The 26,577-nt window shown below is 37.0% G+C and overlaps 1 protein-coding gene across 1 annotated transcript in view; it reads right to left on the bottom strand.

Moving 5' to 3' along the window:
* LOC111154452 (contactin associated protein like 2) overlaps window positions 1-26,577 on the bottom strand; it is a 2,043,877-nt gene that overhangs the window by 926,008 nt on the left and 1,091,292 nt on the right. Inside the window, exon 9 of the mRNA XM_022514057.1 lies at window positions 7,492-7,641. Within this exon, the coding sequence (XP_022369765.1) occupies window positions 7,492-7,641 (150 nt within the window). The remainder of the gene's footprint in view (window positions 1-7,491; window positions 7,642-26,577) is intronic.

Genomic DNA, 26,577 nt, shown 5'->3' with positions numbered 1-26,577 from the left:
TTACATGGGCAAGTAGTTGTTTTTGTAAAATCAAATCCTTTTTAAGAAATTAGTAACTGAGAAAGTTTCTAGGTTAACTCAGTACAATTAAGGACGGATCAACCCGCTGAAGCTAAAAAAGAGAAAAACAATATAATGTTTTAAATAATATAATAATATTATAATATTGAACCAGGGTAAAAGAGTAAAAGCACAAAAGAAAAAAAATGCATATATAAAAAAATATGTGTGTATATATACAAAAAATCTAATTGATGGGTTTAGAAGCAATAAAAAAATGAATTCCAATTATAACATAATGTTAGCCAAACCAAATCAAATAAAATATTAATAATTTACAGGAATCTCTAAGGTTCTAAGATGTGGTTTCCTCATTTCTCATTCTGAAGTTTCATAAATTGTTAGGTGGCCAGAAAAAGTTGCCTCTTGCCACTTGCAATACTAAATTAGTATTCCAAAGAGATGCATTTTACACAAAAGGTAGGGAACTCAAGTGTTCCAACATTAATAACAAGATGCGGTGCTAGGTAGATATAGATGACGGTTAGGTATCATTTTATTTGTAAAAAGACAATAAGTAGTTTATCTCCTAACCCTCTTCAACCTCGGTATAGTTGGACCATGGATGGAACAAAGACCAGGAGAAGACTGCAGTTAGGCCATACTTTCAAGATGGAAGTACAACTATCCAGAGGTCATATGTGAACTAACATTTTTAAAAGTCAATTTATCCTATAGCAGCTGCTTAGCTTTGAGTCAGTGTCCTCCACTTGTCTATTCCTTTCTTTTTTATTTTTAAATTAACATATATTATTTGCTCCAGGGGTACAGGTCTGTGATTCATCAGTCTTACAGAATTCACAGCACTCACCACAGCATATACCTTCTCCCATGTCTATCCCCCAGCCACCCCAACCCTCGCACCCCAGCAATCCTCAGTGTGTTTTTCCTGATATCAAGTCTCTTATCATTTGCCTCACTCTCTGGTTTCATCCCATTTCATTTCTTCCTCTCTTCCGCTATGACCCTCTGCCTTGTTTCTCAAATTCCACGTTATCAGCAAGATCATATGACACTTGTCTACTTCTGAGTGGCACTTGGTCTCTAAATCAGAGACTGACTGGAATTTTAGTTTACAAGAGCCAGTTTTAAATCAGTAGACTTCTGACCTTGTTATACCCCGTGGGTGATAGAGCAAAAAGAGCCTCTGGCAAAGACTTGAGAGATTTGAGAACTGAGTCAGATCCCATCCAGGCAAACCAAGAGAGAGAGGACACAAGGGGACATGAAAGTGAGGGGGTTAGATCACAGGCCTTTTGATTTTGAAGAAGGGATGACAGGCCACTGCATGGGACAGACACTGTCAGTAGTTTACGAAGCACAAGTCAGAACTAAGTTTTAGGGAAACACTGCCAAGTGGACCCCACAGTGTAGAGGGGGAAGGAGGAAGTGTGGAATAGGGAAAGGGTAAGCGCTAGGCTTTCTGTAAAGCAGACTGACCCCTCTTATCTTTGACCCCTGTTTGTATATCACAACCCACATCCCGCCAGTGGGCAAGTCCTGTTGGCTTGACTTCCAAGAACGGATTCAGACTGGATCATTTCCTACTTGGCTCCACTGCTACCACCCAGTCTCCACCTTCCTTTATCTGGATTACTGCGATCATCTCCACTGTATCCTTTTCTGAAAACAGCATCCAGAGAGATCATTTTAAAATGTAAATTAGATTATGACACCCCCCTGGTCCAATCTTCAAATGCCTTCCCATTTAACTCAGAGTAAAAGACCCATCACCACCCCCACCCCGCCCCTGGCAGCCCCCATTCCTAAAGCCAGGTCCACTTCCTTTCCTCACGAGATCTCCACCTGTACATGCGCCTGCACTTTCTTTCCTCTCTTCTCCCTGATCTCTTCACCCCATGAGCTCTTTGACCAAATACCATCTTCTAAATGGAGCCTTCCTCTGGCCAACTTATGGTTAAGAGGTAATTCTCAAAACACCTTCCTAAGCATTCCCATCCTCTCCCTGATTTACTGACTCCACAATACACTCATTTTACCAGTTTGTTATTTCGACTGGAATGTAACTTTTTGAGAGCCAAGTATTCTTCCTAACTTGTTCACTGTTCTAGTATGAATAATAATGCCAGGTTTTAGTAAATATTCAGCAAACAAAATTATCTAAATCCTGTAGAGACAGGATTAATAATAATGACTTATTAGTCATAAATGTAGTATACTTAAATAAAAAATTGCATCTGGCATAATAAAAAATTATTTTATCTTCAAGACCCTGGGAAGTTATACCTCTCAAATATGATAATGGAATATCATATGCTAGCACAATCAGTATCCCTTACCTAAATTTTTTGGGGGTGTGGGGAATATGGCAGAAACTGACAATCTATGTGGGAATAAAATGTCCTGTAGCCCCTTGTGCATGTAACCATTAAATATATCCATGAGGGACCACTATTTATTCAATGAATAAATAGACATTGAGAACCTATTTTGTGTCAGACATTTTTTCTAAATACTCGAGATACATTAGAAAACAAAACCAATATCCTTGCCTTCTTTGTGCTTATATTCTAGGGGAGATTCCAACAGTAAACGATCCATACAGTAACTAATGAAGGATGGAGAATGTCAGAGTGTGATTAAGTGCTGTGGCAGGGGAGGGAAGAAAGCAGAGCAGGCAATGGGGTAGGGTGTGGGGGAGGGGCGGTGTGCTAGAGCAGGAGGAGAGGGCCCAGTTGTCCCCCTGGAGAAGGTGAGGGCTAGGCGAAGTGTCTAAGGAGAACTACATGGAAGAGTCAAAAAGCAAACTGCAAATCCACCAAAAATGGAAGGGTCTAGAAGAAGAAACACAGGGGCAGAAGCAACCACATCAATGGTTGCCTGGGCAAAGCAGGAGTGGAAATTGACTGCAGAGGGGCAGGAAGAGATCCAGGGAGTTAAAGGAATGCTGTTTGAGCTGGATTCTGGTGATGGCTGCAGTATTGTATATACTTACTAAAACTCACTGAATCATACACTTGAAATAGGTGGATTTTAGCATTTGTGAAGTCTTCTTATCTTAGTAAAAGTATTGAAAAGAGAAGGGGGAATAAAATAAGTAACATTAGAAAGTACAGAATAAAACAAAGTAGAAAAAGAAGCCTGTAGAAGACTTGGAGATTTTAATTAGGAAACTGTAAAAGCAGTTTCTGGTATTCCTTCATCTGTACCTTAAACCTGGTGTCTGATTATAATTTTATGTGATATCTTGAATCCAGGATATATAAAACTCTATGATGGGTAATTCTGTGTGTCAACTTGGATAGGCTATAGTGCCCAGTTACGCAACCAAACACGACTCTAGGAGCTGCTGTGGAGGTATTTTGCAGATATGGTTAATGTCTCGATGGACCAACTTTAAGGGGACAATCCTTCACAATGTGAGCCTCATCCAACCGGATGGCAGGTCTCCAGCACAAAACAGAGGTTCCCCCAGATGGCGCTCAGAGTAGCTATAAAATTAGTAAGAGAGCCATACAAATAATATAAATGACAACGTTAAGCCTGGGTTATACTAGGGCTCTATAATCTCTGGATATAAATGAATGAACTTAGATCCCAGTTTTAAAACAGAAAAGATATATGAAACCTTCGAAGTATGTTTGGAAGGAAAGTCCTTCTTGAGAGCAGCCACCCCCTTCCAGGAGCTCTGAAACTTTCTTATCTCTTCTCTTCAGCCCACACAGCCCACAGTTCCTTCTCCTTTCAAAGGAAAGCAACAGAATTAAAAAAAAAAAAATACAAAGCCTGAAAAAATTTAGAAATTTACAAATTCTTCTATTCTCTCACAACCATGGGCTCTGGCCTGTATCAGAAAGCCTATTACCAGGTAAACAGTCAATAAATAAATTTACTTTGATTATTAAAATTAACAAAGTCTTATCAAAAGTAATTTCAGTTGGGTTGTAGAGAGAAAAAATTAAAGCAACCAAAAGAACTGTTGCTGAGGGAACATCCCAAATGAATAATCTCTTTCTTTCTCTGTTTATTCCCGAGAAAGAACAAGACAAAAGAATTCTTGGTGCTTAAACATCTGACCACGAGTGTTCCGGAGGAGAACTAAGACCTTGGCTGGGATTAGCAGGATGCAGGCACGGAGAGATAAAGCTCCACGCTGGTAGGACACAGCCGCAGAGAGTGGAAGCTACATGACCGGGAATTTACTCCAAAGGAAAGGGAGTGTGCACATGTCTGAAGTCTGTAATCGAGTACACAAGGCCAGCAAGCCTTTAGTTAAGGCTGTCACCTGGTAAGAAAACAATTTGTTTTTCACCAAGGAGGAAGGAACGCTTTGATTTGCGGAGAAGTTGGTCAGATGCTTTAGATGAGCACGTGGTCTGAAATCTCAATTCTTCCTTGGAAGGGGCTGTCCTTGATGAGTTAAATAAAGACTCCGCACGGACTGGAAAGGGAGTCAGCGCTTAGCATCCTCGGGAATCAGTCCCTGGGCTTAATAGGTTACTCTGGTAATGTTCACACCATTATTTAACTCTACTGCCTTTCAATGGATGAAGAAGGTAAATTATTAAAATGATCTATCAACTAAGTGAAGCCACGATCCCAAGCCAGGAGTGTGTGTTTCAAAACTCATATTTTAGAACAAATCCATTTTCTTTCCACTCTACTAATGTTTAAGATGTTTTTATTACAGTATCTACAACTAACTTAAAGCTTTTCAGCACAGACTGTAGGCAGCTGTGTGTGTGTGTGACTTACAATCTAGAGACAGCGAGCTTCCACTCTGCAGCCGCAGGTCAGAGGCAGTCACGAGCCGCCATTCCAGAGGCAGCTACTTCAGATTTCTGCTGTCTGCTCCTCTAATCAACTTGCTAAACGCCAAACTGGGTTTTCTTTGGTGAAATGAGTGCCTTGTTAATCAGCATAAATGTTAGATAAATGTTAGGAAAGATATCTCAGTGGTGAAATGAAAGATATTAAGGATATATAGTTTGACAAAACATGTTGTATAGACACACACAGCCTGTGTGTAGACAAGATAAGGCAAGTGAGGCCAGTGGCCTGCAGCCTTGGACATGGTTCTGGAGTATCGATCACTTAGTGATCCTGTGCCAGCCACCAGCTTGGGAGACTTTCTGTTGCTTGGCACTGGCTGTGTGTAGCTGAATCCTGCGTGTAAAATACTGTGAAAGCTGCCCGAAGAGAACATTTAATTCAAGGTATAGCAAGTCAGAGAGCTAGGACTTCACTGAGCTTACAGAAGAGTCTGTATTAACTGCATTGTGCCTACCTGCTAATAAAAATGTTCATTTAATAAATGTCTGTATGTGCACCAGACCTTGGCCCTGTGACTTCCTTTTACTGCTTCACGGTGGCTAAGCTACATGACAGTGGCTGATTCTCACTTATCTCACTTTTTGGTGACTGACATCTTTCAGAAGAATCTGAAAGCTGTGCATGCAAATTGGCTCGGGTTGATCTATAATTCTGTTCCTCAGATCATTTGTGCCAGAATAACTTAGAGCTTAGAATTCTTTCTTTTCCCAGCATTCTGCATTGAGTTCTAGGAGTGGGACCTGAGAATTCTGAAATGTAACAAGTTTCCCTGGTGATTCTCATATATTCCAAGGATTCAGCTAATGAAGATATAACCAAAGAAGCATCATGATCATCTGCTGACAGCATTTCCCAATGGCAGACAAAAGACCCAAGAGGGAGAAAATATACTCCTAACCACTGGGTTTGAAAACCAAAATCTATAAAGCAATAGTAAATAGCACACTATGAAGACTTCGCATCCCATTAACTCTGTGCCTTAAATTTGTTGGTCATAGCTACAAGGCTACCCATGTAGATGGAAACAGACCAAAACTAGCCTTAGGCATTCAGCGTGTTCATCGATGGCCAAAGGTATTCCACTGCCATTTGGATGGGTCAGGATTATCAATAGCTTTCCAACTGACTACTGTGATCCATTTTATATGATGGCAATGAAAACTGTTGGCCAAAAGCCCATCATATTAAATACATTTTTGCAGAAAAATCAGTTGGGCTACTGGGTTACTTCAAAATCAATAAGCCCCAGTGTATTCACTTATGAGACCTCTCGTCCGACCTTCACCCAACTCATCAAATATTTATTGAAAGCCTTTTTAGAAACATGTAGTTTTTAACTTCCAGTGAACACAATGTAAGATTCAAGACAGTGAGGTCTAGCTCAGGTCTTTGGTCTCTGAGTTATCACTCATCGTACCACAATGTATAGCGAGAAACACCTGGCACAGGAGTCAGAGGTCTTGAGCTCAACTGATGGTATAAACTCAGTGGCAGGTCAGTAAAGCACTGTGGGCTTCCATTTCTACTTTTAAACAACTGGGAGTAAAATGTTTGCTCTTACTTGTTTTTCTAAATTTACTAATTCATTCCTATTTATCGGTTATCTACATTCCAGGAATTTTTCTAAGACCATGGAGGATACAGTAGGGAACAAGATACACAATACGACTACTCTCAAATAGGCTTATTCTAAAAGTAGAAATATATATAAATATACTGATATATAAAAACTTAAATAAGCAAATAAATAAACGTGAATATTAGTAAATGTATTTTGAGAAACAGATATACGTACACATTTGTTTTTAAAGTTTAACAAAACCTTTCCTAAGAATGCAATACTATTTTTTAGATCTTATATTCTGTGATTTAGGATGAGGAAGTCAATAATCTAGTGACAGATATATTGATTCAAACAACACACCAAATACTTTAATAAAAAGATGTCCCTACATTTCATTAATGATAAAAAAAATTCTGGCAAGATACATTTTTCAAATTAAAGAAAAAATGCTCAGGTCCCTGTGACATTTTTTCACATATAGTAGAATTTATTGTTTTAAGAGAACCTTCTTTTTCACTAATTCTTTCACTACTTAAGAACCAAGTATATATGATAAGATGGCTTTCCTATAAGGCAACGGGTATAGACAACCTCAAAGATGTTCTCTATGCATGTCTTCTCATGTAATCCCTTTCATTTAAGTGTGGTCTGCATTTAGTGACTCACTTCCACCAAACTGTGTATAACTGAAGTGATGGGATGTCACTTTAGTGACTGTGAGGCAATGTTTGTTGTTCTAAGCCACTAAGGTTTGGAGTAATTAATTACACAGCAATAGGTGATCCAAGGATCTGACTTTGAGGGTAGTATTATGATAATCAGTGGATTCATAATCTCAAGCTTTATACTTTGAATATTTGAATTAAACTAGAAGGATATGGTGGCATCGTAAGAATACTTTCATCACGAAGAAGCATAAACTTGCCACTCTTTAGCTCATGGAATAAGAGTTTGGTGTTTTCCCTGAGATGTGCTGAGTCTATTGAATCAAATATAAATACTTCATAATCAAACTTCACTGAAACTCTGTTTTAACAATGTACTAGTTAACCAATAAAAAATGGTAGTCTTACCTCCAAAAAAGTACTTCTCGCCAGTTTTAACTTGAAGAGGACTGTTAGTTCGAACAGCTGAAGCCTCATCCCCATCGATGGTGAGAATGGCAAAATTTTCCTTAGCTAGGAAACGAACTTCATGCCACTGTCCGTCATTCAATCCAGAACCTGTTAAGAAAAAAAGTCAATTTATTTTCTGAAGATGGTACAGTTTAAAACAATTTTCAATACCAACAAGGTCAGAAATTTGTTGGTAAAAATTAGTATATTTCCATCTAGAAAAATTCAGTGCTACTTGCAACTGATAGCATGCTTCTTTGATGTCGTAAGTGGTTCTATCCTCCATTGGACAGATAAGGCATAACAGAACCCAATAAAGTAGGTGAATAATCATTAATGTGCCATTGGCATACCTGGGAAAATGAATGGAGTGAATAAAGCTGTTTGGGAGGTGATGATGAACTATTTTAATTTAATTACTTATTTTATGATTAGGTTTACTAGAAGCCACTCTCCAATAACAAAATGGATTTACGACTTTTATCTAACATCTCTCTCAATTATTAAGAACTTTTTGGTACTATTATTTTCTCTCAATAACCATGTCTGGCGGGACGCCTGGGTGGCTCAGTTGGTTAAGCAGCTGCCTTCGGCTCAGGTCATGATCCCAGCATCCTGGGATCGAGTCCCACATCGGGCTCCTTGCTCAGCTGGGAGCCTGCTTCTCCCTCTGCCTCTGCCTGCCATTCTGTCTGCCTGTGCTTGCTCTCTCTCCCTCTCTCTCTCTCTGACAAATAAATAAATAAAATCTTTAAAAAAAAAATAAAAAAAAAATAACCATGTCTGGCAAGGTTGCAGAAAGTGAGAACTAATGTGCTAATTAACCACTTATAATCATAGGAAATAATACCAAGGTTATCTGATCATTTATAAATAAGGTATCCTTATAATGAATTAGGTTGTATTTAAACATATAAACCAACAAAAATAAATCAATAACTCCCACTCCTAACAACCACATTAACTGTGGCTTAGTACAAAAATCTTTGGAAACAAACATTCTTTTAAACTCTCCATTAGACAGATAATAACTTAAAGTTTTTGTTTAGTGTGCTCATTTTGTAAAGAATAGAAAATTAAAGCGCAAACAAAGAAGATCATCCATGAAACATAAGCACCCGGAAAGAGTTTAAGCAACACTAAGAGAGAGACAGAGAGAGAAGTCTAAGAGGGTCGGAGTGGCTTTCTTTGAACTTACAAAGGTCTATTCTCTTGCAAAGTGAAGGGATTTTGTTCTAACCCAGACAGAATAATTTAGAATCCACAGATTACTTGAAGTTACTTGAAGACACATTTCAGATTCACAAATGAAAGAGAAGCCTAGAGAGTAAAGGTAGCTAAAACTGAAATGAGAGCAAGTCAATGAAGCACAGATGATGCTCCCAGCCTCTGAGCAGAGGTCTGCAAATCAGTTTATAGGGCAAGCCTGGCCTGCTGCCATCTGCTCCTGTATGGTCTGAGAGCTAAAAGTAGTTTTCACATCTTGAAATAGCTAACAATTAATACTAATACTAATACTGATAATAATAATAAATGACATATGAAAATTATATAAAATTTAAATTTTAGTGTCCACATGAAGTTCTGCTTACATAGTGCCTTGCTCCAGAGTCAAGTTGTTGTTACATAGACTTGTTAAAACTCACAAAGCCTGAAGTATTTACTGTGTGGTCCTTTGCTGAAAAAGCATAAACTTTTGGTTGGCTGAAACTATTAAACAGAAATACTATCTTAATGGGAAAAAAATTAAAGCCTGTTGAAGCTTGTAAGATTGTCACGTACATGGAATATTTATCAGTGTTAGTAAATATCACTACAAATAACCACGCCTCAGGTATTTTCTTAGGATTTTCAAAATTTAATTTAGAAATACGTACTTAGCACATTTTATACCAACGGAGGAAAACAAAATCCCTGTTCTAAAGTAATACTGAATAACCTCTAAGTTACAAAATGTATAATATATATGCACAATTTTGTACTGTGAAATTACTATGTAAATGTTAAGTCTTATTCTAAAATTAAAATCAGTTAGCAATCACACAAATACTAGTGTTTACTGAAATATTTCCTTCTTAAGTAGGTTACATCAGGGTTCTCCCACAGAATAGCGGCACAGAAGACCGTATCTTCACGGTAACATTTTTCTGTAGACACAAACTGGGTTTGTGTAGTAGGGTGTGTTTCTGTAGACACAAAACTGGGTTTAGTGTTGATTAGGCATAGAAGTGCATGGTTTTGGGTTTTGCCTTTATAATGTGATAGCCCCTACTTTGAAATGCAATTTTGGTGCACACATCCCAAGGACATCAATGTTAGAAATGTTCAATCTCCAAATCTAATTCTAAATAATCACACAACCAGAAAAGGTCACTTAACTGACAGATCTTTCTGTTCTAAACAGTAGTCCAGAATGTGTTTCTAAAAATTCCTGTGAACATTTCTCCATCATACAATTAATTTTTGTTTAAAGATTTTACTTATTTATTTGATAGACTGAGATCACAAGTAGTCAGAGAGGCAGGCAGGGAGAGAGGAGGAAGCAGACTCCCCACTGAGCAGAGAGCCCGATGCGGGGCTCGATCCCAGGACCCTGAGACCATGACCCGAGCTGAAGGCAGAGGCTTTAACCCACTGAGCCACCCAGGCGCCCCGATCATACAATTAATTTATAAATGAATATCATCAGCTTAACTATTCATGCCAAAAGGTCTATTATTCCAATCAGATAAAAATAAAAAGGTGACTTTATTTTTTTTCAAGAAACTTAATTACCAGAGAAATGAAAACTCAGATAAAAGCAGGCTTGTTAATAGCAACCACTGCTGCAGCTGAGCTTAAACTGTGATTTCTATTCATTTTAATTCCAATTATTATTTTGTACTTTTAATCTTCAAGAGGTATGCCTTAGCAACCTATGATAGGAATGGCTCCCAGCTATAATGAAGTTCAATTCTTCAATGGGGAAAGAATGATCCACTTGCTCAAAAGAAAATACACTATTTTTCAAAAATTTTCTTCATCCATGTTATGAAAAATAATCCTGAGAGTCTTTTTCTAGAGCAGAATCTAACTGCAGTATTCCTGTATGTGGATATATTTAAAGATAGTGTTCTAAGCTCTATATGCTACTCACTCTGATAAGTCCTTGCATTTGATTCATTTATAATTCACACTAAATATTTTAGGAATTATTGCTTCAAATAAATAAGTGAGAAAACTGAATCTAATATAGTTTAAGCATCACATGGTTAATAAATGGCAGAAGTGAGAACTGAAATGCAGATATATCTGGCTGCAGAGGCTCGATTCTTACAAACAAGAAACAAAAACAAACCAGACAACAACAAAACACGTTATATAACTTCTGTGCATCCATGATCAGAGTTCACTTACACTATGTGTGTGCACACATGCACACTTGTACATACACAGACACACACACACACAGACACACACACACACAGACACACACACACACACACACACACACACACATATTTTCATTGCCACCACATCAAGACAGAGTGCAATTTGACAATCTGGAAGAAATGGATGCATTCCCAGAGATGTATAAACTACCAAAACTGAACCAGGAAGAAATAGAAAACTTGAACAGACCCATAACCAGTAAGGAGATTGAAGCAGTCATCAAAATTCTCCCAACAAACAAGAGCCCAGGGCCAGACAGCTTTCCAGGGGAATTCTACCAAGCATTTAAGGAATAATTAACTCCTATTCTCCTGAAACTGTTCCAAAAAATTGAAATGGAAGGAAAACTTCCAAACTCATTTTATGAGACCAGCATTACCTTGATCCCTAAACCAGACAAAGACCCAGACAAAGGGCAAAAATGAGAATTACAGACCAATATCCTTGATGAACATGGATGTAAAAATTCTCACCAAAATACTAGCCAATAGGCTAGTATTAAAAGGATTTTTCACATTAAAAATGTGAATAAAAGGATTGTCAAAAGGATTATTCACCACGACCAAGTGGGATTTATTCCTGGGCTGCAAGCTTGGTTCAACATCTGCAATCAGTCAATGTGATACAATACAGTAATAAAAGAAAGAACAAGAACCATAGGATACTCTCAATCGATGCTGAAAAAGCATTTGACAAAGTACAGCATTTTTTCTTGATCAAAACTCTTCCCACTGTAGGGATAGAGGGTACATACCTCCATATCATCAAAGCCATCTATGAAAAACCCACAGCGAATATCATTCTCAATGGGGAAAAACTGAGAGCTTTTCCCCTAAGGTCAGGAACACAGCAGGGCTGTCCACCATCACCACCGATATTCAATATACTACTAGAAATCTGAGCCCCGCAATCAGACAAAAAAAAAAAAAAAGAAAGAAAGAAAGAAAGGAAAGGCATCTGAATCAGCAGAGAAGTAGTAAAACTCTTACTCTTTGTAGATGATATGATACTTTATGTGGAAAACCAAAAGACTGAACTCAAAAACTGCTAGAACTTATTCAGGAATTCAGTAACGTATCAGAATATTAAATCAATTCCCAGAAATCAGTTGCATTTCTATACACCAACAACAATATTGAAGAAAGAGAAATTAAGGAGTCAATCCCACTTACAACTGGACCCAAGCCATAAGATATCTAGGAATACACTAACCAGAGAGGCAAAAAATCTATACTCAGTAAACCATAGAGTACTCATGAAAGAAACTGAGGAAGACACAAAGAAATGGAAAAATGTTCTAAGCTCATGAACTGGAAGAACAAATATTGTGAACTTGTCTATGCTACCTAAAGCAATCTACACATTTAATGCAATCCCTATCAAAATACCATCCATTTTTTTCAAAGAAATGGAACAAATAATCCCAAAATTTATATGGAACCAGAAAAGACCCCGAATAGCCAGAGGGATGTTGAAAAAGAAAACCAAAGTTGTAGGCATCACAATTCCAGACTTCAAGCTCTATTACAAAGCTATCATCATCAAGACAGTATGGTACTGGCATAAAAACAGACTCAAAGATCAATGGAACAGAATAGAGAGCCCAGAAACAGACCCTTAACTCTGTGGTCAACTAATCTTTGACAAAGCAGGAAAGAATGTCCAATGGAAAGGAGACAGTCTGTTCAACAAACAGTGCTGGGAAAATTAGACAGCCACATGCAGAAAAATGAAACTGGACCATCTCCTTACACCACACACGAAAAGAGAGTCAAAATAGATGAGAGACCTCAATGTGAGATAGGAATCCATCAAAATCCTTGAGGAGAACACAGGCAGCAACCTCTTCGACCCCATCTGCAGCAACTTTTTCCTAGAAACATTGCCGAAGGCAATTGCCGAAGGGAAGCAAAAATGAACTATTGGGATTTCATCAAGATCAAAAGCTTTTGCACAGCAAAGGAAACAGTCAACAAAACCAAAAGACAACTGATAGAATGGGAGAAGATATTTGCAAATGACATTTCAGATAAAGGGCTAGTGTCCAATATCTATAAAGAACTTATCAAACTCAACACCCAAAGAATAAATAATCCAATCAAGAAATGGGCAGAAGACATGAACAGATATTTCTGCAAAGAAGACATTCAGATGGCCAACAGACTCATGAAAAAGTGCTGACCATCACTCAGCATCAGGGAAATACAAATCAAAACCACAATGAGATACCACCTCACACAAGTCAGAATGGCTAAAATTAACAAGTCAGGAAACGACAGATATAGGCGAGGATGTGGAAAAAGGGGAACCCTCCTACACTGTTGGTGGGAATGCAAGCGGGTGCAGCCACTCTGGAAAACGGTATGGAGGTTCCTCAAAACGTTGAAAATAGAGCTACCATATGACCCAGCAATCACACTACTGGGTATTTACCCTAAAGATACCAATGTAGTGATCTAAAGGGGCAAGTACACCCAAATGTTTATAGAGCAATGTCCTCAATAGCCAAACTATGGAAAGACCCTAGATGTCCATCAACAGATGAATGGATAAAGAAGATGTGGTATATATACACACAATGGAATACTATGCAACCATCAAAAAACCCCGAAATCTTGCCATTTGAAATGACGTGGATGGAGCTAGAGGGTATTATGCTAAGCAAAATAAGTCAATCAGAGAAAGATAATTATCATATGATCTCTCTGATATGGGGGATTTGAAAGCCAGGGCAGGGGATTGTGGGGTGAAGGGAGGGAAATATGTAACAAGATTGGACCAGGGAGGGAGACAAACCATAAGTGACTCTTAATCTCAGGAAACAAACTGAGGGCTGCTGGGGGGTAGGAAGGGAGGGATAGGGTGGTTGGGTTATGGACACTGGGGAGGGTAAATGCTATGGTGAGTGCTGTGAATTGTGTAAAACTGATGATTCACATGCCTGTACCCCTGAAGCAAATAATACATTATATGCTAATAAATTAAAATTAAAAAATAAAAATAAAAATGCAAGCAACTCTCAAAAAAAAAATTGTGAGTCACAGGGGCACTGGTGGCTCAGTTGGTTAAATGTCTGCCTTCAGTTCAGGTCATGATCCCAGGGTCCACGGATTGAGCCCCACATTGGGAATCCCTGCTCCAGGGCGGAGGGGGAGTCTGCGGCTTCCCTTCTGCCCCTTCCCATTTGTGTCCTCTCGCTTGCTCACTTGCTCACTCTCTCTCAAATAAATAGATAAAATCTTAAAGAAGAAAAAAAAAAGAAATTTGTGAGTCGTAAATAACAAAGAACACATTAACAAACAGGATGAAAGCAGCACTTTTCAGTTGTTAAAGACATGATACTCCTCTACTCATTGTTCTAGAGCCAATGAATCTCCCAGGAAACAGAGACTCACGAGGGACCTATATTCCTGGAAGCAGGGGGTCTTGGTGGCTGCACAGTGGCTCGGTACCAGATCAAAAAAGAAGGATGCTAGTTACTGATACTTAGAAAAGAACCCCATGTCTCATCTGGCTAGCACTTCCTAAGATCCTCGTTGTGTTGGGCACTATGTGCACACACTGTGTATGTAAGTGTGTTGACTCTTGCCAACAGTGAGCAGCAGGACAGCAGGATGGAAAACAGCATGAAGATGAAGAGGACTGGTCCCGGGCCCAGGCTGCCTGCCTTTGCTCTGTCCCTTGCCAACCTGGCCACTTCACTTAACCACTCCGTGCCTCATAGCTTGTCTAAAATGAAAATAACACTATCCACTTAACAGATTGGATTTGAGAAGCAATTATTATTTCTATAGCATTAAAACACAGCCTGGCACCCAGAAAGCAGTATATGTATATCCGTATCATTCCGTCAAAAAAATTTTTTTTAAGTTTGATTAGTCTCATTTTACAGAGAAGGATGGTAAGACTTAAATTTATAATTTTGGGGGGAGAGTTTCGATTACAAATATTGTAAATTGTAATATTGCTGTAGTTATAAGAAAGCTCACTAAACAAGACAGTGATAAAATAAGACTTCAAATGTGGAATCATAAATACACACATAGGGGACAGCTAGAAAAAAGGTATATCTTAGTATTATGCTAGTGGGCACTTGAGGCTTAGAAAAATAATGTCCAGTATCCAATGACATTAGATGTGAAAAAAAAATCCTGTGTACAAACAACTTAGAGGTGATGATGATCTTTTCTGAAAAAATACATTAGATGACTCACAGTTATGACAGACACCAATGCTGAGGCTGCATCTGAAGAAATTATAATGCAATTATTTCCAAAAAGTAAGAGTAGACAATAAACTTCCTAAATTATTTGTGTATGTAATTTTAAAAACACATAGTAACTACGTAAATATTATACATATATTTAAACTAAAAGTTTTTACATGGAAGTTAGTTAAAAGGTATTCTTAATTATCTTGTTGGGAAAATGGGGGACCGCCAGATACTTGGGTTCCTATTCTGCTCAGGCACACATACACCATGCCCTCTATGAGACTGGGGAACAGTTTAGAGCCCAGGAGTGTCTCACTTACAGACCCACCCTCAGAAGGGCAGCCTGCATAATGGAGGAAGCAAGGATTCGGAAGTCAGACCCTCTCGGTAAAAACCTCATTTCTGCTCACTGACTAGCCAAACCGTCAGCAATTCAGCCTGTTTCAGTTCTCTTACCTAGTAAATGGGACTAATAAAAGTATATACCTCATAGGGTGGTTATGAGGATTATGTGTAAATATGTTATCATTTAGAGAGGTGCTTGACACATAGTTAGCACTCAGTAACTTCTGTTTCTTATAAGGTCAGTTAGCCCAGCTTTCTAAATATCAACTTGGGTTGTTGTTTAATTCTACAAGCATTAACTGATATGAAATGATTAAAAATTGGTTTTGTTTATGAACAAATCTCCTCCTCCCCATATAAATTTAATCATGCAATATCAATGGTGAGGAATTTAGGGATTTGGCAGGGTAGCTGATTATATCTCTTGTCAATATCAGGGTCAACAATTGTTAAGCTAATTTAAGCCAATTTTGAGCTATTCTTTCATAGTTAAGGTCTGCTTTATCTTCCCCAAATTGTGTGTGTGTGTGTGTGTGTGTGTGTGTGTGTGTGTGAACTAGATTATTCAATAGATAGGATTTTTTAAAAATAATGATAATAGTTTGCTGAATGTTTGTGAAGTATTTCCAAAAATTAAATATAATTCCAAGTAAAGACTTCCCATGATGACTAATTTTGAGAAGACTGATATAAACTGAAGTACATACTTTCTAAAATATTTGTGTTTTTTTTTTTTTAAGATTTTATTTATTTATTTGACAGACAGAGATCACAAGTAGTCAGAGAGGCAGGCAGAGAGAGAGGGGGAAGCAGGCTCCCTGCCATGCAGAGAGCAGGGCTCGATCCCAGGACCCTGGGATCATGACCTGAGCCAAAGGCAGAGGCTTTGATCCACTGAGCCACCCAGATGCCCCAGTATTTGTGTCTTAAAAATATATCATTTTGATGTAATTTTACTCTTAATGGTTATTTGATATTACTTTATAATAGATACTTCCAGTTACTAATTCATAACAATCAAAACTTTCCAAGTGTATATTCTAAAAGGAAACAGATATTTTTACAAAGAGAGTTTTTAACCTAAAACCAACATCTTTGAAACCATTTTACAGCTTCTGGTCATAATTTTTTTTCATAATTAAATTGTTTTATAATATTTTCATTTACATTTCTCTAACTTAAAATTGTTAGAAAAACTTGTTTTGTATGCAAATGTAACATGTTAATGAAGCATATTCTATCTAGGCTGTCTTTCTAATGGTATTATTTTTTAAAGTAAGGCTCTTGAGGTGGTTGCACTAATAGAACAAGAAGAAACAGCTGTTTCTCTTATTAGAGACAAGAAAAAGAGACCAGTTTAATACTGAAAAAAGAAAGTATTTAAAATATAGTAGCAAACCAAGATGCAACATCTGTTTGAAAATGCTTCAGATAAAATTACAATGACTAGAATTTCAAGTCTTTTGCTCAGTATTCAATCTTGAGAGAAAAATTAACTAGGATATGAATCCATCTTTAGGCAGTTAGAGTGTTCTGATGTGCTACTGACAGATCTCAAAAATTATCAATTATCTATGTATGTAATAAAAAGAAAAAAAAAGAATCTATCTTTTTATAAATAGGCCAGGCACTATTATATATTCTATAAATTCCGTATCATAAGGACTTGATCTCATTTAATCTTGCTCACTTTTATGTGCCAATACAAACCACATTGTAAATATCACAAAACATGTAATAAGGTGCTTGGGCAGGCAAAAAGTTCTTTGGTTTTTTTCAGCTGAAGAAACTGCCAAATGCTGTCCTCTACAGGTACAGACAAAAAGTCACTTTGAAATATCACTTTGTTTTGAAAGGGCCACTTAAATGGAATCTCTAAGATAAATACATGGAGGAAAGCATATTACATGACTTTTTTATTACTGCATTGTTAGGCATCAGGGAAATTAAAATCATAATGATATACAATTTTCCACCCACTTCAGGGGCTCAAAACTAACAGAACTAGCTAAGATCAGGATCCATCTGAATTCATACACTGTCGGTGAGATGTAAAGTTGTATAACCACTTTGAAAAATTCTTTGGCAGCTCAGTTTTGTTTTTTCTTTAATAAAGTAAAACATATGCTAATCCTATCACCCCACAATTCCCCTCCTAAATATTTACTCACCCTAATCAAAATATACATTGCAAAAATATTTGCAAAGAAATGTTTTGGCAGTTTTATGACAGGCCTAAACTGAACAGGCCTAAACACAGTGTACATTCATACAAAGCAATGTTGCTAACGAATAAAAAAAAGAATGACCTAGTGGTACAAACAACATTGTTTGCCTGAAGGAAGGTAGACGCGAAAAGTAACATTGAATGAATCCTTACATATGAAGTTCCTGAAAAGTAAAACTAACCTACAGTGATAGAAATCCGGCCAGCAGTTCGGTTGACTATGAGAGAGAGGTGCAGGTGGGAATGGACAGGGGAGTGGCAGAAGGAAACTCTCTGGAAACTCCCTGAGGTGATGAACACATTTCATATCTCGACTGGAGGCTGGCACATTGTGTATGTGTATTTATCAGAACCCACTGAACTGTACATCTTAGATCTGTGTATTTCACACACAGTTGATTCTCATTCATGGAGTCTATATTTGTGAGCACACCTACTTGTTAATATTTATCTGTAACCCCAAGCCAATACATGCATTTTCAGGGTCATTCGTGGACTTGAGCATGCATAGATTGGGTAGAAACTGGAGCCATCTGGCATAAGCTCCCAGCTGAAGTCAAAAACGGCAGCCGCTGCCTTATTGGTTCAGCTCTCATCCTGTTACCAGCTATTCTTTCCACTGCATGTTTAATACCATGTTTCTCCCATTTTTGTGTTGTTTGTTGATTTTGCTCTTTAAAATGGTCCCTGATGGTAAAATATGTGAAGAGGATGAAAGAGTACACTTACCATGATGAGCACTGAGTGACGTATAGAATTGTTAAAGCACTGTATTGTGTACACACACACACACACACACACACACACATCAACCAATCGATAAAAATAAAAAGGTCCCCAAATTCAGTGCTGCAGTGCTAGTGTTCCCAGCTTTGAGAAGTGCGATGTGTCCTACAGAGAAAAATGATGCATGTTAGACAAGCTTGTTCCAGGAACAGGTTATAACGCTGTGGGCCGTGAGTTCCATGACGGTGAATCAAGTCTATGTAATAAACGAGAGAACTTTAAACAGAAAGACACAAGAAACAAGGTTCTGTCCTGATCAGTTGATGTCGATGTTGTGACCAGAGGAACCTAACCCTATATTTCTTGTAGGAGCAAGAGTTCAATACTCACTAATTCAGTGTTTGCAATGACCATAGAGAACATAACTACCACAAATAATAAAAAGCAACTGTATGTAATTTTTACCTAAAAAATACGCAGAACATTTTTTGAAATAATTGAAGGAATAGTGATACTCATTTTTAAGTTCAACTGAATTTCACTTGAAAACTGTTTTTTGCTTTGTTTTCTGAATTATTGAACAATGAGAAACCCAACGTATGCCATTAGTTGCTATTAAATAAAACCCAAATAAAATCCAAATACAATACACATTGTATTAATATGTTAAGATTTTAGAGGACAATATTTTAGGATGTTAAAAAAAATTAAGTAACTACCCCAGGACTACAATTTCATATAAAAATCTCTAATAATTATCTTAACCATTGCCGATTCCCAGCCAAAAGTCAAATACCACTGTACTTCAAAATCTCTTATTTAAAGCTTTATAATTATTCTATGGTCACTTTTCTCTTGAGATAATCTTCCAAATAACATAACTTCAGTAGGAATATGGCCAAGTAAATACTGAACTTTAAAAAACCTTATCAACCCAGGACTCTAGTTTATGCACTAATTCTAACTCATTCATTCAGTCATTCATTCATTTGAGTATTTGATCCTGCCTTGAATACAAAATGCAATACAAGTTACTCTGAAGAAGAAGTTATTGCTAATTTCAAGGAAGGTTTCCATTCATAAGATTTCTCATTAATGCGCACTAGAGATAACACCAAAGATACAGTGTGATTCTGCACTGAAGAGTCTAGACGTCACTCACACATGAGTCCAAATGCCAACAACACTGTTCAGTTTATCCATAAATACATACAGTACCTACTATTTCCCAGGCACTAAGTTAGCATTGAAGATAGAGGGGTGAGTAAGTCAGAAGTGGTCTCTGTTGTAGAAAAATCTAGCTATTTTATTTTGAGGCAATTACTAAGCCTCTCTGCAACTTGGTTTCCTCACTTTTGAAGGAAGATACAGCACTATGTCAGAGAGTTGTTATCAATAATTCATGAACCATAGTGTGCGTGAGTCACCTGATGCTATCAATAGCTAGTAGCAGTTTCTATTCTATCATTATTATTTTTGTTACACATGTACAAAGACAAATACATGTATGTATAAAGAGAAAGTACTTCCAAGGTTTTACAAAAGGCATATGTCACATTTTGTGGGTTGTATGTGTATCTGCATAGGGCAGATAGAGACAATATTGAGGAATGGCATCTTACATGAGTTTTGCATCATAAATAAAGGGTTTTTATAAATGTTTTTCATCTATAAAACAAGATGTGCTGAAGAAAACACAGAAACTCACACAAGTATACTGGAGGGAAAAAAAAGATTCATATTCCCAAGAGACATCACACTTAATATCTGGTGTATTTTATTCTAGTTTTTACTATAAAAGTTACAAACCTTGTAGATTACTTCGATGTTATAGTTGAAGAATGGAGAAATGCATAAAAGGGACAAGCAGCAACAATCATCCTCTCCTCAATTCTCAGGTTTTCCCTTGATGGGGGAAATTTGGCAGTCCTGTCTTCTCAGCCTAACTTTTCAGAATTTAAGGGAAATAACATGGAGATGTACCCCTACCAGCTCAAGCTCTCCTAGAGTTGCACTCCAAAGAGTTATGTTCATTCTTTCACTCATTTATAGTTCTCCCGTGGCATGACTGGCATTGTTTTAGGCACCAGGATGTAACAGTGAAGAAGACAGACAAAGTCCTGCCCTCAGGGGAGACAGATCATAGGCAATAACTAAGAAGGAGACAGTACAATTTCAGGCATGGTAAATGCTATAACAGAAATAAAACAGCTGTCATGATGGAGAAAATTGTGGGACTTGACACGATTGTTTGATAAGGAGAGAAGAGGGCAGGATTGAGGAAATGAGAACAAATAGGCAGAGGTATGATAAGTAAGGGCCTTGAGAGTTGTAATTACAATATGAACTGTTAAGTGCGACAGAAAACCTTTGCTATGTCTAGTGTGAAGAGTGCTATGATTCTGTTTCACTTTTAAGGATGTAGTCTAGCTACTCTAAGGTGAGTGGATGTGGGGAGGCAAGAGCTATTAGAAAGCTCTCACAGCAGTTAGGAAAAGCGATGATGGAGATGAGGACGGGTTAGCACTTGAGAAAAGCCAGATTTGTCATATAATTTGGAGATACCATTGACAGGTCTTGCTCATGAACTGGTTATCAAAAGTTCGAGAAAGAAGAAGATTTGTGGCTGAAGCCTTTGAGTGGCAATGAATGCCATTTAAGTAATGGGATTCTGAGGAAGGGAGGCAAAGTCGGGTGCATCCATTAGACATGTAAGCAGAGATGTCAGGCAGGTACTTGCATATCTGTGTCTAGAGCTCAAGAGAGAAGTAACGTCTGGGCATAGAGATTTGATGTCGTAGGCATAAGGCATGAGACTAGATAAGCCTACCTAGAGAGAACACAGAGATAAAGAGGAGAGTTTGATCTGAGTCTTGGCAGGCTCTAAACTTAGAAGTTGGAAAGAGGAGGAGAGGCCAGGAAAGAAGACTGAGAAAGAGTAGCCAGTAACAAAGGAAAGAAATGAGGAGCACGTGCTATTAAGGGAAAGACTGTTTCAAGAAGAAGGGAAGCTTCATGGAGAGGATGCCTGTGAGCTATCAGGTAAAATGAGGACAGGAAGCGGACACTAGATTTGGGAGTAATGGAGTTCAGTGATAATTGGAGTGGGCTGAGGAGGACATGACAGGTGGAGTGCAAAGAGGGAACATATAGAATCCTTGAAGAGTGGGATACATAGAAGGAGAATTTTGAGTAACAGTCTATGCTGAAAATCTGAAGAACATTATGAATCCTGTCCTAAGAAAAAATCCTTACTCATATATCCAAAATTTGTTTATAATTTCAGGGGTTTACCTCCTCTTTCGGGTTCATAACATGGTTTATATAATCCATCATCTTTTAATTGCATCATTGACTTTACTGGGCAATGAAAATACTATCAATTCATTTATGCTTTTCAGATTCATTACTTTTCTTACATTCCAGTTTTTCCATTTAATGGCTTATTGGTTATATTTTTGTTCTTAAATTTTTAAAATAAATATGTCAGTTAATTGATTTTAAACTTAAATATTCATTATATTTGACTTAAATAGAAAGTTATGGTTGGGAAATGATTCCTACTTGGGGAAAATGAGTTATTTTCATTATTATTATTGCAATTTATTTCTTAAGTCTAAATTGACTAAGTTCTATTTAGTCCTTTATCTTTGTTCCACATACGTTTCAGATAAACTGCAATATCCTACAATTTTCTCTAAAGGCACAAATTCATCCTTGTTTATAGGAAATTGACACTGTCCAAATGGCAAGGACATTCAGATCAATTCCTCTTTTTCTGAGGGCATTCCTATCAGAAACACTGTACCTGATAAAAGAATAAACATGATGATTCCTGGCCTCAAGAAGTTTGCCTTATTGTGCCAGCCAATGAGATTTAAATATCTTTACATATATTTTTATAATTTCTATGACTAGTTTCCCTCTATTTTATAAACTAGAGTTGCATGACACAGGGAAAATAAATAAATAAGAAGTGAGTAGGGAAGGAAAAGTATAGCTGAGATGATTTTGGTACCCAGTTGGGGATCTTTAAATAAGAGGTAATCCCAAGTGCAGGCATTCTTTTGTTTTCATAGTCTAACTGTAACATGTTCTTCAAAGTCTGTTGATTCCCATCTTCCTGGGTGGCACAGCCCTGTTAGACAGGTATTACAATGATTACAGAGTGCCTCATCTCTTCCATGTCCCAAAGGCATATAGTTCCTGTCCTCATGCACATTAAGGAGAAAATATTGCTACACGATGCTATTGGTTAATGACTGTTTGTCTATTCTGTCAAGTCAGCATTATAGAAGTAATGCAAAAAGAGTATCTGAGAGAAAGAATAATAGGGGCCCATGAATGCAGATAATAATGGCAATTTAGCTTAGGCTAATCTCTGAGTCCATTTTCTCATTTTTTCCCTAAATTTTGATAACAAAACAAATTAAAAGCTTAAAATTAACATTGCCAGAATTTAAGATTGTTTTCTTCAAAATTAGATACATCACAAAATTCCTTCTTTCCTTCTAGATATTTTTCCATGTCTTGGCTCTATAACAATCATACAGAACAGTGAATTTAAGTGGCTTTTATTAAAATAAAACCTTTTTACATCTGTGTCTGCTGGATAACTCCAGTGAGAGAACCACTTTTAAATTAGAGAGGTTATCCAGCCACACAGAGGCTCAGAAATGCCTGAGTTCAGAGAATAATCATGATCAGAGTCCTGGCATGAAATAGATATCTTAAAATATTCTGTTCAGGAACAATCCTTTATAATTTGAACATAAATCATTATTTTTAAATTGCATCATAAAATGCATAATAAAACCATAGTTTCTCATGTCAAGTAATTCTACTTTACCACCCTTTAACTGTTTTTATACTTGCCACTGAATAGTTTTCCAACCTTTATTCAAAGACTAGATAATGTACCTCAGTGATAGATACAGGCAAAAATTCAGTCCCTACCCTTTACAAGGAGTTATTTTTCTGCCAACCTCTCTACTACTTGTTTTACTATATGACTCCTAGTGTAAGAGACAGCCTCTGTGCATTTCAACTCAACGGTGCTTCCTCCAACTGGACTACTAATGAGCACTGAACCACGAAGGGCACATCTCCAGATATTTATGAACTAGTCTCTTCTGCAATTTTCAATTCAACAACAATCCTTTTTAAGTGTCAGCTGCCTTTTGGTAATTTTTTGCATTCTTAGTGGCAAAAATAGGAGTGGGAAAACGCTACAGGTGAGTGTATTAAAATAATACTTATAAAACTAAAATTTTATATAATTTGTTATGAATTTATTCAATTTATCCCTTCTTGTGAATTTTAACCTGTATATAATAGGCATCAGAGAAAAATTAAAAATTAAAACTAATGTGTTAAAAATAATATTTTTATCAGGGCATACATTTTTAAAGACACTGATTTAATTTTTAGTATGCTTTCGGGACTAGTATTATGTACATAACACCAATGTGTGGGCCCTTGTATATATGTCTGCATAGATATGTGATATTTGCTACAAGATACACAGACTTTCAGAGCAGTATGATGCACTAAGATAGAGCAGGGTTTGAATTTGGATAGCATGATAGCATAAACACTATTATTATGTGAGCAAATAACTGTAGCTCTCTGGCCCAGAAATTATCAGTAAAATGAATGATTCATACCAGTAGATTATAAGGTTCTTCTCAGCCCTATACACTGAAATACATTCAGCATACATGGATATAGAGGGAATAGAGAAACCAGTGATACTCTATCTATTTAAAAAAAAAAACAAACCAAACACTACATAGATGATACATAGAGCACATTAGTAAAATACATACTTTTAAAAGTTGCATATTTTAGTCCATAAATCTATACTTGCTCTGCTGGATAACTCTAAACATTAAACACAACAATCATAGAATACCCAAAGTAGATAAAGAGACTTCACCTGAGATATACAGAGAAGAATCTATGCTGAATATAGGGAGATAGTCATTTGATTTTTGTGCTTTAGATAACAGAATTTTATACTACAGATAGAAGGTGGGAGCTACAGGTAGCTTCATGGAATCTTGGGGTAAATGGACAAAGGACCAACCTGGGAGGTAGAGCATGTACCATAAAAAGAACTACGACCTTTTACTGGTTCAAATCTGAGAGGGAATTCTTTGCCATTTCTGTGAGAAATCTGGAGTCCCAGAAAGTGCTGGAAAATTGCACATAGAGGTAAGGTTTTTAGCAGGAGCATTTACTCCTTATTGCAGACATTTTCTAGAACACTGATAATGGGTTAGGAAGATGTTAGTCAGTGGTATCCCAAAAAGGGAATTACCTTAGGGAATTTATAGTAGATTAAATGCCTTACAGCACTAAAATTCTATGATATAGATGAGCATTTTTTACTGTTTTCTTATTAACAGGGCATGTCCTAGGTTAAAGATAGTATTAGTGAAATTAATACATAGATTCTCTTTCTTATAGCACAACTGTATTTTTTTTAGTAGTTATTTATTGAACATTGCTTAGCTTTAGTTCTAGATAGACAACCCTCTGTTAAAATCAATTACTAAATTTGGAAGCAATCTGGATGTTGGTCTTGATTTGAGTTGGTTACATTGGAGTATATTCAGTTTTTCAAAAATGCATTGAGCTGTTCACTCATGATCTGCGTTCTTTTATGTACAGTGTATTTCAGTAAAAATTAAAAATAAGAAATGGGTCTATATAATATGTAACCTAATTAAAATATCTTAAAAATGTAGAAAATGCTGAAGCCACTTTTATCTTTAGTGTCAATACACAGATGTGTAGAGAAGCCATCAAAAACTTATGATGTATGCACACAGTTGCAGAATATTAAAACAATAGTAATTAAGAAAAAAACCTCATAGCTATCAATGCCATTAATTTAACATGAATTTATGGTGTGTAAGAAAAAATATTACTGGGATCTATAAGAAACTGTACAAAGACTTTGTACAGATTCTGAGGGGGGATTTCAGGACACTTCAAGAGCTTTAAAAGGTAATGACACTTTAAAAATTGTGTTTCATTCATTTCTACACTTGAAGATTTTCCCTTCTTTAATTAACTTATCAACTATAATTACAGCCCTTTCATGTCCCACAGATAACAGGGATTATAAACTGTTTTAATTCATAGAACATAAAACCCCAAAGAAACCAAAACCAGAAACAAAAAATTTCTGATATAAAAATATTTACTTTTTTTCTTTTGCTGTCTCTCAAAGTTGTATATCGTCTATCATCTTCCCTTTAAGATTTATCTCTTAGGTTTCCTTCATGTCCATTTTTCTTGAGCTCAGCATGTCTATATCTCCTAGATAGAAAGGTATAACCAGATGATTCGAGTATCCTAATGCTCAGATCTTGCATGTTCACTACCACTGTTGTTCAATTAGTTGGAAGGTTCTCAATATTTTTCCTGCTCTCAAATATCTGAGAGAGAATATTTTCATCAGAAATCATGGTTCACAATGGGAGTGATTCTCCGTGACAGATCAAGACCTTCAGTGGCCAGAGTAACACATTTGAAAAAGCATACATCGCTGAAGAAAGGAAATTCATGTGGCTGGTAACTGATTTATATAGAATATATAATATCCATATTATAGATAGATAGACATCTAGTATGTATTCTACATATTATATTCCCATTAGAGAATATATTCTAAGACTAACAGCCAAAGCCAGTGCCCCCTCTGTACCTAGCTCAATTTTTAACAGTGTACTAAGTATTCACACCCAGTCACAAATACCCAAAGTAAAGCCATAGAGGAATAAGAAGGCACAGATTTCAGGGAGAAGAAGGTGAAACAGTTAGCCAGCATTAGCTAATTAAGTAGCTCTTGGTAGACTCTGAAGAGCTCTAAAGGAGACTCTGGCCGCTAACCTCTCTCCCTTTGAAAGAAGGGATCCTGTCCCTCCTTCAACAGAGATTTCAGGAGAGGACATCTGTGTCCACGGGTTTAGAAGGTGGTGAACTCCAACTGCCAGTAGCCAAACTGCCAGTGATCACGTAGGTCAGAGCCCAGAGAAGGAACTCTCAGTCAACTCACTAGAAACCAGTTCTTCGAGAATAATTATCCAGA

The sequence above is a fragment of the Enhydra lutris genome, unplaced genomic scaffold (genome assembly GCF_002288905.1).
Source record: "Enhydra lutris kenyoni isolate GAN:26980312 unplaced genomic scaffold, ASM228890v2 scaffoldscaffold37, whole genome shotgun sequence".
In the NCBI taxonomy this organism is placed as follows: Eukaryota; Metazoa; Chordata; class Mammalia; order Carnivora; family Mustelidae; genus Enhydra; species Enhydra lutris.
This window is presented reverse-complemented; position numbering and strand designations above follow the sequence as displayed.